Source organism: Chiloscyllium plagiosum, chromosome 24 (assembly GCF_004010195.1).
Source record: "Chiloscyllium plagiosum isolate BGI_BamShark_2017 chromosome 24, ASM401019v2, whole genome shotgun sequence".
NCBI lineage: Eukaryota > Metazoa > Chordata > Chondrichthyes > Orectolobiformes > Hemiscylliidae > Chiloscyllium > Chiloscyllium plagiosum.
In genome coordinates, this window is record NC_057733.1 from 4,232,315 (window position 1) to 4,244,964 (window position 12,650).

General features: G+C 43.0%; 1 protein-coding gene across 1 annotated transcript; it reads right to left on the bottom strand.

Annotated features, from left to right (window-relative positions):
* Window positions 1-6,994: 6,994 nt before the first annotated feature.
* On the bottom strand, window positions 6,995-11,814 carry LOC122561987 (fas-binding factor 1 homolog). The gene is made up of 5 exons (XM_043714335.1): window positions 11,691-11,814; window positions 10,500-10,685; window positions 9,039-9,215; window positions 7,858-7,995; window positions 6,995-7,069 (listed from the first exon to the last, which is right to left on the bottom strand). Exons 1-5 carry the CDS (start codon window positions 11,736-11,738, stop codon window positions 6,995-6,997), a joined length of 624 nt encoding a protein of 207 aa, XP_043570270.1. The 5' UTR covers window positions 11,739-11,814.
* Between the last annotated feature and the right edge of the window lie 836 nt (window positions 11,815-12,650).

Below are 12,650 nucleotides of genomic sequence, written 5' to 3' on the forward strand. Positions count from 1 at the left end.
CTCCCTCATTATGGGCATTTATGCGGGCATTGGATAGGCATATGGAGGATAGTGGGCTAGTGTAGGTTAGGTGGGCTTGGATCGGCGCAACATCGAGGGCCGAAGGGCCTGTACTGCGCTGTATTCTTCTATGTTCTATGTAATTTCCTTTGTTTAATTCCAGTACATTACTATGGGACTCCACTTTCTCACCCCCAAACTGAACTTTGAATTCTATCGTGCTTTGGTCACTACTCCCTAGAGGATCCTTAACTATGATGTCATCAATTAATCTCTCCTCATTACACAATACCAAATCCAGAGTAGCCTGCTCCAAGAAACAAATTCTAATACATTCAATGAACTCTGCCTCCAGGCAACCCTTGCCAATTTGATTCTTCCAATCTATGTGCATGTCAAAATCACCCATGATTACTGCCGTACCTTTCTTGCAAGCCTCTGATTTTTCCTGGTTTTTACTGTGCCCAAATGCAGAACCATTGTTTGGTGACCTAGAAATTACACCTACCAAGTACTTCTTCCCTTTGCTATTTCTTATTTTCACCCAGGTTGATTCCACATCTTGATCTCCCGTGCTTATGTCATTTCTCGTTATAGCACTGATCCCTTCCTTCATCAACAAGGCTACACCACCACCTTTTCTCTTCAGTCTCTTTTCAAAATGCTGAGTACCCCTGGATCTCAGACCTTGTCTCCTTGTCACCAAGTGGAGGAGAAAGTGAGGACTGCAGATGCTGGAGATCAGAGCTGAAAATGTGTTGCTGGAAAAGCGCAGCAGGTCAGGTAGCATCCAAGGAACAGGAGAATCGACGTTTCGGGCATAAGCCCTTCTTCAGTAATTGGTACAAAATCATACCTTTATGTTTCTATTTGCACCATTAACTCATTAATTTTGTTTTGAATGCTTTGTGCATATAGATACAAAGCTTTTAAATTTGTTTTCCTGGTAAATTTCCCTGTTTTTATAATTCCTTGGTACATAAAGACATTCACTGTTTTGTCCCTCACCTTGGTTGTCTGGTAACCATCCTCCACATCGCTAACCTGGATACTTACCTCCTATTTTAGTTTGGGTTTTCTAATTTCTGCTACAACTGAAACCCCCCCCATTTAATTTAAGGACCTGTCAACTGCCCTAGTTATGCAATTCACGAGGACTTTTCAGCACGATTCAGATGAAGACCATCCCATGAGAACATGTCCCTTCCTCCCCAGTATTGGTGCCAATGTCCATGAATTCAAACCCATTTCTACCACACCCATCTTTAAGCCATGCATTTACCTGCTTAATCTTATTGATCCTGTGCCAATTAGCTCCAGTGATTACCACTTTTTTGGTTCTGCTTTTCAATTTAGCTCCTAGCTGTTCATACTCTTTTAGCAGAACCTATGCCCCAGTTTTATCTATGTCATTGGTAACTACGTGGACCACAACCACTGGATCTTTACCCTCCCACTCCAAGTTCCTCTGCAGCCCAGATGAGATATCGCGAACGCGAACACCAGGCAGGCAAGACAACCTTTGGGACTCTCGATCCTGGTCACAAAGACCGGTATCTGTGTCCTGAACTGTATTATTCCCAATTACAACTACATTTCTCTTCTCTCCCCTTCACTTAAATGGCTCCCTGCACCATGGTGCTGTGGTCCATCAGCTCATCCTCCTTGCAGTTCTCATTCCCATCCATACAGGGAGCAAGACTCTTGAACTTGTTGGACAAGGACAAAGGCTGAGGCTCCGACAACTCTATCTCCCGGATCCCTCTGCCTGCCTAACTCTCGTCACATCCTCCTGTCCCGACCACTGGCCGAATTTGAGTTAGGCTACGGGGTGTGACTGTCTCCTGAAACACATCATATATAGGTAACTCTCCCCCTCCCTTATATGTCGCAAAGTTTGAATCTCAGACTCCAGCTTATCAACTCTGAGCCGGAGTTCCTTGGGCAACTAACATTACTACAGACAGGGTCACTGGGAACCACAATGGGGTCCACTAGCTCCCACATCATGCTGAAACAACACATCACATGACCCTCCATCCTTATGTTATTTAATTAGTTTTGAATTTTTTTTTAACATTTAACTTTTAATATCTCTGTTTACTATCTCAATCTGAACGCAAGTTGTAACCAATAATTTAACAAGGATTCAATTTAACACAGGTTTAAATTTAGCAGATTCCCTACTAGGCAATCAAATCACAGCCTTCCTGTGACAGTCCTTTTCAGTTCCCCCTCAGCTGAAACACTCAAAATCAGAAACTCTTATCTTCCCAGGTTGCCTTCCAATTCGCTCCCACTCAGGTCCACTCCTGAAGCTGCCTAATTTCAGCATTTATATAATTTAGCACTTTTAGATTAGATTCCCTGTGTGGAAACAGGCCCTTCGGCCCAACAAGTCCACACCGACCCGCCGAGGCACAACCCACCCATACCCCTACATGTACCCCTTTTTACCTAACACTACGGGTAATTTAGCATGACCAATTAACCTGACCTGCACATCTTTGGACTGTGGGAGGAAACCGGAGCACCCGGAGGAAACCCACGCAGACACAGGGAGAAAGTACAAACTCCACACAGACAGTCACCTGAAGTGGGAATTGAACCCTGGTCTCTGGCACTGTGAGGCAGCAGTGCTAACCGCTGTGCCACCGTGCCGCCCACTTCTGAGCTCTTACCAGCTAGTCTATATATAATACCTATTGTGGCTTTAGATCCTTCACAGTTCCTCAGTTCCATCCATAAAGTCTTCACTGGGTGCTTTCCCCTCATTACATCCTCCCTCGCAAAGAAGGAATGCTGTTTTTAATCAGAAATGCTACTGTACCCCCTCTGCCATTTTCTCTATCCCTCCTATAAACCTTATTCACCTGCTTTGTTTAGTTCCCAGTCCTAACCATCCTGCAGCCATGTTTCCGTAATAACTAGTATATCAGTTTCCAATTTGAATCAGTGCCTGCTCATTTACAATCTGTTCTGATTTAATGTGATAATTCTGTTCCTGTGCAATCCTGCATTACAAGAAAATCATGAAATAGCAGCACCATTTAATCCAAAAGGACTGGAATCACGTTACAGCCAATACAGGTAAGGAAAGGCTGCATTCTACATATAATGGTGTAAATTCTTCAATCGTTTATAGCCAATTTGCATTGAAGAAATGCACGTTACAGCAGAACCGACTGTAATCTGTTCCTTACACTCCAGGCATTTGTACAAAAAACTCTAATTTTGGCTGTATACTCTATCCTGTCCTTGTCTTACTTAATACAATTTTTATAGTCCTGCCTTGTTCATTAAACCGGCTTTGCTTGTTCATCCTATTAACATCTAACTTCTCCTCATGTGATGAATTGCTGCTCTCATTCCCATCTCTGTCACACTATTATAAACACTCCCAAGTAGGCATTAGCAAATCTGCCCACAAAGATATTGGTGCTTCTCCAGCTTAGATTTTTGGCAAGGCTTGTGTAGTAGCAGGGCTTGCTGTCCTGCAGACTCCCTTTGTCAGAGTCAGCAATTCTACCACAAATCAGATCAAAACTCTGCAGTCATGCTATATCCAGTCATGAATGGTGATGGACAATTAAACAACTGAGCAAGAAGTGCGAAATCAACAATTATTTTGGAAGGTCAAGTACTGGTGGAAATTATACAGCAAATGGCAGAACCCTTAGGAGCATTGATATGCAGAGGGATTTGAGTGTGCAGGTCCACACATCACTGAAAGCGGCAGCGTAGGTAGATTAGGGAGTAAAAATGGTTTACGGCATGCTTGCCTTCATTGGAAGGGGCACTGAGTACAAGGATGAAATATTTCATACAGTTCTGGTCAGCACACTATCAGAAGGGTATGGATGCTTTGGAGAGAGCACAGAAAAGGTTTGCCAGGATGTTGCCTGATATAGGGGATTTTAGCTATGAAGAAAGGTTGGATAGACTGGGATTGTTTTCATTGGAACGCAGAAGGTTGAGGAGTGACCTAATAGAAGTTCATAAGGATGTAGGTTTGCTCGCTGAGCTAGAAGGTTCGTTTTCAGACATTTTGTCACCATACTAGGCAACATGGTTAGGCAACTAGGGCTACAGGGAGAATGTGGGTAAGTGGAGTTGAAGTGCCCATCAGCCATGATTGAATGGCGGAGTGGACTCGATGGGCCGAATGGCCTTACCTCCGCTCCTATGTCTTATGGTCTTATGGTCTTAACATCATCAGTGAGGCTCTGGATGAAGCACTGGAGGCATGACCCTCTTTCTATTTATATGTTTAGGTTTCTTTGGGTGGGTGATGTCATTTCCTGTGGTGATGTCATTGCCTGTTCTTTTTCTCAGGGGGTGGTAAATGGGATCCAAGTCAATTTGCTTGTGAGTTCCAATTGGAATGCCAATGCTTCTAGGAATTCTGGTGTGTGTCTCTGTTTGGCTTGTCCTAGGATAGATGTGTTGTCCCAGTCGAAGTGGTGTCCTTCCTCATCCATATGTAGGGATACCAGTGAGAGTAGGTCATGTCTTTTTGTGGCTAGTTGATGTTCATTGTCCTGGTGACTAGTTTTCTGCCAGTTTGTCCAATGTAGTGTTTGTTACAGTTCTTGCAAGGTATTTTGTAAATGACATTAGTTTTGCTGGTTGTTCATAAGAAGTTATTTCTTACTTTATTCTCTTTCTTTCCTTTTTTAAAATGGAGGGGTGATATTTATGTCCATCCAATCTGTAGTAACTGCTCTGGAATTTTGGAAGCTAACCACCAATAGATCCAATATTTCTCACTTCTGTTTCCTTCTCTGCACTTGTAGATTTCATTCTTACTCATTTTAAGATTTAATAATGATCCTATGTTGATATGGTAAGCATTTTTTGTAACTTTGTATACACAGTTTGTTTTATGTTTATCATCTTGCAATCTTATCTGTTCCTTATTTGTGTCTAATGGCAATCACTGGCACCTGATCCTATAATGGTAATCCAGACTCTCTGGAATCCAACTTCATAAACACTCTCAGAACCTCCCTGCCCTGTGCAATCTGCTTCTTTTTATAGGATTCATCCTACTCTGTCTGTCACAACTTTCCTAAAATGCCCTTTGTTCTGTATTTATGAATGTTGAACAAATGAACAGGACAACTGACAGGATACCCAAATCTCAAAACTACTGAAAAGAAATTACTTTACATTCAATAAATTGTATTTCTCCCAGAACTTACCATCAAACTTTTTGTACCTCGAAGCAAATGTTGATAATAGAATACTGCTGGTCTCCAGCACAGCTTTGTTAAACTCTTGCTGACCTTGCTGGCTGAGCTTTTCCTCCATTTCAAAGGTACAACATGTATTGAGCTGAGAACATACCTTCTGCTGATTTCCTAAACACAAGAGAAAGATTGCAAACAGGGTTAAAATAACACATCTTTATTCTATTAGTTACTCCCTTTTATGTGAGAACAATGATTTATAAAGATTAAGTAATCAAAAGCAAAATCATTTGAACTTCTGACGTCTGAACGTCATTTCAAAAATGTGTTTTTTATTGCAAGGTTAGTAATACTCAGACAATAAGAGGTAAAACTCAGCCATTCATTCTTCCTTCCATCAGATTCTTGATGGAGAAAGTGAGGACTGCAGATGCTGGAGATCAGAGCTGAAAATGTGTTGCTGGAAAAGCGCAGCAGATCAGGCAGCATCCAAGGAGCAGGAGAATCGACGTTTCGGGCATGAGCCCTTCTTCAGGAATAAGGAAAGTGTGTCCAGCAGGCTAAGATAAAAGGTAGGGAGGAGGGACTTGGGGGAGGGAGAGGGGTTGGGGGCGGAGAGGTCGGGAAGAAGATTGCAGGTCAAGAAGGCGGTGCTGAGTCTGAGGTTTGGGACTGAGAAAAGGTGGGAGAGGGGAAATGAGAAAGCTGGAGAAATCTGCATTCATCCCTTGTGGTTGAGGGTTCCTAGGCGGAAGATGACGCGCTTTTCCTCCAGGCGTCGTGTTGCCATGGAAGATGAGGCGTTCTTCCTCCAGCCGTCGTGTTGCTATGGTCTGGCGATGGAGGAGTCCAAGGATCTGCATGTCTTTGGCAGAGTGGGAGGGGGAGGTAAAGTGTTCGGCAAAGGGGTGGTTGGGTTGGTTGGTCCGGGTGTCCCAGAGGTGTTCTCTGAAACGTTCCGCAAGTAGGTGGCCTGTCTCCCCAATATAGAGGACGCCACATCGGGTGCAGCAGATGCAGTAAATAATGTGTGTGGAGGTGCAGGCGAATTTGTGGCGGATATGGAAGGATCCCTTGGGGCCTTGGAGGGAAGTAAGGGGGGAGGTGTGGGCGCAAGTTTTGCATTTCTTGCGGTTGCAGGGGAAGGTGCCGGGAGTGGAGGTTGGGTTGGTGGGGGGTGTGGACCTGACGAGGGAGTCACAGAGGGAGTGGTCTTTTCGGAACGCTGATAGGGGAGGGGAGGGAAATATATCCCTGATGGTAGGATCCGTTTGGAGGTGGCAGAAATGACGGCGGATGATACGCTGTATATGGAGGTTGGTGGGGTGGTAGGTGAGGACCAGTGGGGTTCTGTCCTGGTGGCGGTTGGAGGGGCGGGGCTCAAGGGCAGAGGAGCGAGAAGTGAAGGAGATGCGGTGGAGGGCATCCGCCACCAACCGCCACCAGGACAGAACCCCACTGGTCCTCACCTACCACTCCACCAACCTCCATATACAGCGTATCATCCGCCGTCATTTCCGCCACCTCCAAACAGACCCCATCATCAGGGATATACTTCTCTTCCCCACCCCTTTCCACCTTCCACAAAGACTGTTCCCTCCACGACTACCTCATCAAGTCCACGTTCCCCCAACAACCCACACTATCCTCCTGCCACCGCAGGAATTGCAAAACCAGCGCCCACACCACGCCCCCCTCACCTCCGTCCAAGGCCTCAAAGGAGCGTTCCACATCCATCAAGGTTTCACCTGCACTTCCACACATGTCATTTACCGTATCCGTTGCTCCCGACACGGTCTCCTCTACATTGGGGAGACTGGACACCTTCTTGCAGAGTACTTCAGAGAACATCTCCTGGACCAATCAATTCCACTCAACTATGGTAAATGTAGACAAATAAATAAGCAATATGTAGGATCTATGCAGTCATGTACACTGATTCCCTTTACTCGAAGCACAAGTGGGTGAAAATTTTGTACTGTGCAATGATTGAGAACATTTCATCTCAATGTCTTCCTGCACACTTCCTGCTGGATCCATATTCACTGCCAAATTACTCAATCAGCAATAGACTGTAAAGCTCATCAGTTGGCTTTGACCAATCTAAATGTTCATTTTGTACTTGAGTACACTTGGTGGTGGTACCAAACAGTTCATGATGGAAGATTAACTCAGGCATACAGTATATTGAACTCATTCAATATACAGCCAATTCAATCACAGTGCTCTTTCCCACAAGACATCAGCAATTCAAAAGTAAACTGAGCTGTCTGCTCAGCTACTGAAGGAAATCAATTACTAGAGCAGTTTCCTTCTAAGTGAAACTAGTCCTTCTGAAGAAAACATGTTATTTCCTTCTTCCTACAGTGCAAAGTATTGCAGTTCCCTGTTTCTCATTTGAGAGTTCCTCCCTGCCACACTATCTGTGTAATATTTTTCTCTCCATTTGGCATACCTCTGGGCTGGCTCCACCTGGGTTCACTACAGTCTCTGTTCATTGTTTCTATCCATTTGCAATAGCTCCCTCCCTCCCTCTGTTCCTCATGTCTCCCAAATGCAGTATCCTGTCTCAATGCCAATACCCACTGAATGTGGTGTAGCTGTTTCTTGCTTTTGCCACACTGGCTGTACTCTTCTCCTCTGCTTCCTCCCTCCCCTGTGGTACCTGGTACAGCTGCTGCTCCTGCTGCTGCAGTCTCTCCATTTTCTTCTGGATGGCATGCAGTCGTGCCTGATGCTCAGACTCCACCCTTTTTGCCTCCAAGAGTCTTTGTTCACCTTCCTCATATTTCTGAGAGGCAAGCTACAGCGGGAAAGAATAAAGACAGCCAATCGCTTAAACAGTCTGCTATATTAATGAGCATGAAGACATTGTACAAAATTAATCCTCAAGTCTGTTCCCTCAAATGGTGATGAATGCTATGGTGGAATAATAACAAAAACAACCATATCAAATACATATATAAATCTAATAATAATAAAACAAACAATAACACCCAAATTTAATATTTTACAAAGTACCTAGAAAATCTATATAAGCTCAGTGTTTACCATTAATGGAGATGGCTAGTGAACCATTAGGAACAGAATTAACTTTTTTTTGAAAATAAATCATCATATAAAGGGACAGGTGGAAATATATAACATATAGTTCATAATTACTTTAGTGAGGAGACATCTGCAGTGCATCTCCAAACAGCTTATCTTCCACATCAGAAATGGTTGACTTACAGACCCAATGTTATAAACACACATCTTTCATTGAATAAAAGTTTGCAAGCCAGAAGAGGTATTGGTTGAGTAAAGTTATTAGATTTAACAGTTTAGCCTTCTCAGGTACTTTGGGAGGAGCACTTTGTCATCCCACTTGTTACTCAAAAATGGCAGAGGTAGCAGCTAAGGAGTATCTGTGTGAGTTAATACACCTAGACCACAAGTGTTTTCTCTTACAATAGGGCACCCCATTTCAAAAGATTAAGAGTATGAACAATTTCATTCAATTAACCTTTGTTCAATAACCTAAACAATGCCACCAGTTTTAATGACAGTGTTCCCAGAGAAGAAAGGGCCTAGTATCTAGATCCCAGGAAGATACACAAACAGCACACCCTCTTCCCCTGTTAAATAATGCTTGATAAAGAGATGACAGTGACTATTGTGATAGTCATACACTCATTTAAAGTTATCCTTTGAGAAACGGGCCTCAAAATGATCTTTGTTTCTTCCCTTCCTCAGGCAACTCAATTGGCATAATTCACAACTTAGATATTCAGACACTGCAATACTCAGAAATCTGAATCCCAGTGTGCATGTAACATGTTAATGTACTAGTAAGGTTTGCCATACCTTACTCATGCCCTCAACCTCCTCGGCCCTCTGCTTGATGCGGATTGCCATGGCATTGACTCTGTCCTTTTCCAATTGCAGTTCATGGCGTTCTTGGTTTAGAATCTCTCGCTCCTGAGCTAACTGTTCCCCTTTTGATTTCAGTTCAGCAGCTTTTACCTTCAGCTCGGCTTGTTCCTATGGGGCAAGAACAGGTTCAGTCCACAGAACAGTTTCTGTATTTTCCTACATATTTTAAAAATGTTCAGAAGTACTTAAACTTAAAACTACTATCTAAAATACACGACTGGCAAAATTCAAAGATTTCTGTATTTTATGTTAAGTGATTTTGGACAGATAGTGAAAACACCAGTTAAAATTAATTCACTCTGTTTGTTCCCTTTAGTCCAATGTCAGTTTTGATCAAAATACAGAACTGGTCGAATGCATCAGCTAACATGGATGGGATTTCTTGGCTTATGTCAATGTCTTTGTTAGGTTTGTAGTTGGAACAGTGTAATTGAAATGTGCAGATTTACAGGCTGCAGTGGATGAGGGATAATGTTCCCTCTAATTTGACCAAGCTGAAAATTTCTGTGTGGGTGCAAAAATATTTCAAGGGCCTGCACACTTAATAATCCATGCCGTAAAAAGAAAAAAATGATGCCTACATGGATGTCAAGACATAAGAAAAACCACTCAAAGGAAAATAAATAGAAATTGACATTTTCCTTACATTAACTTATATCTGTCAAATTCTCAGTTATTTTGTGTATTCAGTTGTGCAACTGAAAGGTCTAGTGCTATGCCACAAATCCCAGACCACTATGCTCACTATTAGTTATCTTAGAAAATCTTAATTAAATGGAGAAATATATTATTGTGTAACTTGAACATTATGAAGAAAAACACAGAGACGATGATTTTTGCATACACAAGAGGTGGGTGATTTCCAAGGTCAGTAGGTTAGAAAATCCGTCTCCATTCACTGGGAAATCAGCCCAGTTCTGCAAATGGGTATTAGAAACGCCAGCCCTCAGCATATATGTCCTATCTATTTCCCAATAACTTCCGGTATTCCCTGTAATTCACATGTGGCACTAACTCCATAGAAATAGTGGAATGGACATGGCCCTAACAATCTACACATTGGGAATGGGGATGAGAATCCTGGAATTAGGTCCTCCCTACTATTTTTAAATCCCCGGCTTCCATTTGGACATGGATGGAGGAAAACAATTATGACTCTCAATATGAATGGTCAATAAGCTCTTCAAATGCTTATCCCTTTAATAACACATAGATAATGTAATTCATTTCATTCCCTCTAAAATACACATATATAGGTGTAGGAACTTCTAGTCCCTGTGATAATACACATACAGGGCTAAGGAAGTGCAATCCAGAGGCCCAAAGAAAACTAATTTCTGAAATAATGCCCTCACAGAGACCAAAAGCTGTCCATAATGTGTAAGTAATTACTTTTGCCAGAGTGAAGACTGTTCCTTCCTGTTGTGCATTGAGCTGGAGAGTACGATTGGCACCTTGCTCTATACGTTCACTGTTCAGTTTCTGCTGTGTATGAAGCTCCGCCCACTCGCCTGCCAGTCTTCGACGTTCCTCTGCACAGCGCTGCATCACTGACTGTTGCTCTTCCAGCAACGCACTCTGAGGGAATGTAACATGGGAAGGAGCTGTAAGTCCCAAGCAATTACTGCAATATCTGGAAAGCTTTTCATATTCACTCAACACCACACCATTTCCCCATCCTCTGCCTCACATTCACAGGAGCAAACTCTATCAGATATAACCAGAAATATCTGGTTGGTTGCACTTTATGGAGTAAAGGATTTTCAATAGGTTGTCACCATGCTCCCGCCATGGAAAAGAATTATAGTAAAGAGAAGTTAAGGCCTAACTTGGCAGACACCCACTTCACAGACCGACTTCACACCAGCTTCTTATTCAGAACTGGGTCAGAAACATTAATTCTGTTTTCTCTGCAGAGGTGCTGACAGACCTGCCGAGTTTTTCCAGCAATTTCTGTTTCTGATTTTCAGGATCTGCAGTTCTTTGGATTTTTTTTTATACTGATGAGGAGAGGGAATCCTGCCCAATTTATTCCTCCCATATGTGCATTTTAATGCCCCAAAGGCTGCTCTGGCAGAGACTAACTTGTTCAGTGAAGGCAAGGGGACAATTCTGGGGATGTCTTCTTTAAATTGTGCACAGTTCAGCTGTTAACTGAGGATATTTGACATGTGGGGAGGTGGTCTAGTGGTAAGGGTCAATGGTCTCATAATGCAGACTAACAATCTGGGGACACAGCTTCAAATCCCACCATGACAGAAATGGTGAAATTTGGATTCAATAAAAATCTGGAATAAAAGCTAGTCTAACAATGATATGTAACACTATCAGTTGTTGTTAAACCTCACCTGGTTCACTAAAGCCGTTTAGGGATAGACATCTGACATTCTTAACGGTCTGGCCAACATGTGACTCCAGACTGACAGCAATGTGGTTAACTCTTAACTGCCCTCTGGATCAATTAAGGATGGGCAAAATTTTTTTTGTCAGCGACACCCACATCCCATGAATGAATAAAAATAAAAGCCTTTAGCGGATGTGAGACATTTTCATGTGAGGGAAGTTGGCTGCTCTCAGCCTTACCTTTGCCCTCTCCAGCTCCTCCCTCTCTATGGTGAAGTGCTGATTCATGATTCTGCGTTCCTCCTCAAGGGATCTCTGCACCGACTCCACTTTGGTTTGTTCGGCTGTTGCCCGCCATCGCTCCTACACAGAATTACACAGCACACAAACCATTACAGCCCGTGCAGCCACCCATGTCCTGATCAGGGAAGTGACATTTTCATAATGAACAATACCAGATGTACATCTTGAGCACTGTGCTACTTATTAATGCAGTTAGATGAAGACAAGCAACGAAACCAGTGGCCTCCCTCTTGGATCCAATGTTACAAAGACAGGCGAATCAATGACAGTGAAGATGTACAAAAATATGTTTCAAAATGTATAAATACATTAAGAGAGTTAGGTTCAAGAGAGTAGACACAGGAGTGGATAATTTTGACAATGATGTGCATGTAAAGATGGTAATCGAAATGGCCACCTGCACAAACGGCTCAGGTGATGCCAATTACTGGCAAATATGTCCCCAGTCCAAAAGAATCTGCACTTACACAGGTCACGTCACTATGTTCCATATATAACGTCACAGTGGTTGTGGACGGACAGATGGCTTGACTGAGGCTGAAGTTCCTCAAAGGCCAGGACTGATTAGGGATAGTCAACATGGCTTTGTATATGAGAAATCATATCTCGCTAACTTAATTGAGATTTTTTGAAGAAGTAACGAAGAGGATTGATGAGGGCAGAGCGGTGGACATGATCCATACGGACTTCAGTCAGGCATTCGACAAGGTTCCTTGTGGTAGACTGGTTAGCATGGTTAGATCACATGGAATACAGGGAGAATGAGTCATTTGGATACAGAATTGGTTGAAAAGTAGGGGACAGAGGATGGAGGTGGAGGGTTGCTTTTCAGACTGGAAGTCAGTATGCCACAAGGATCGGCGCTGGGTCACCATTTTTTCGTCATTTATAGAAATG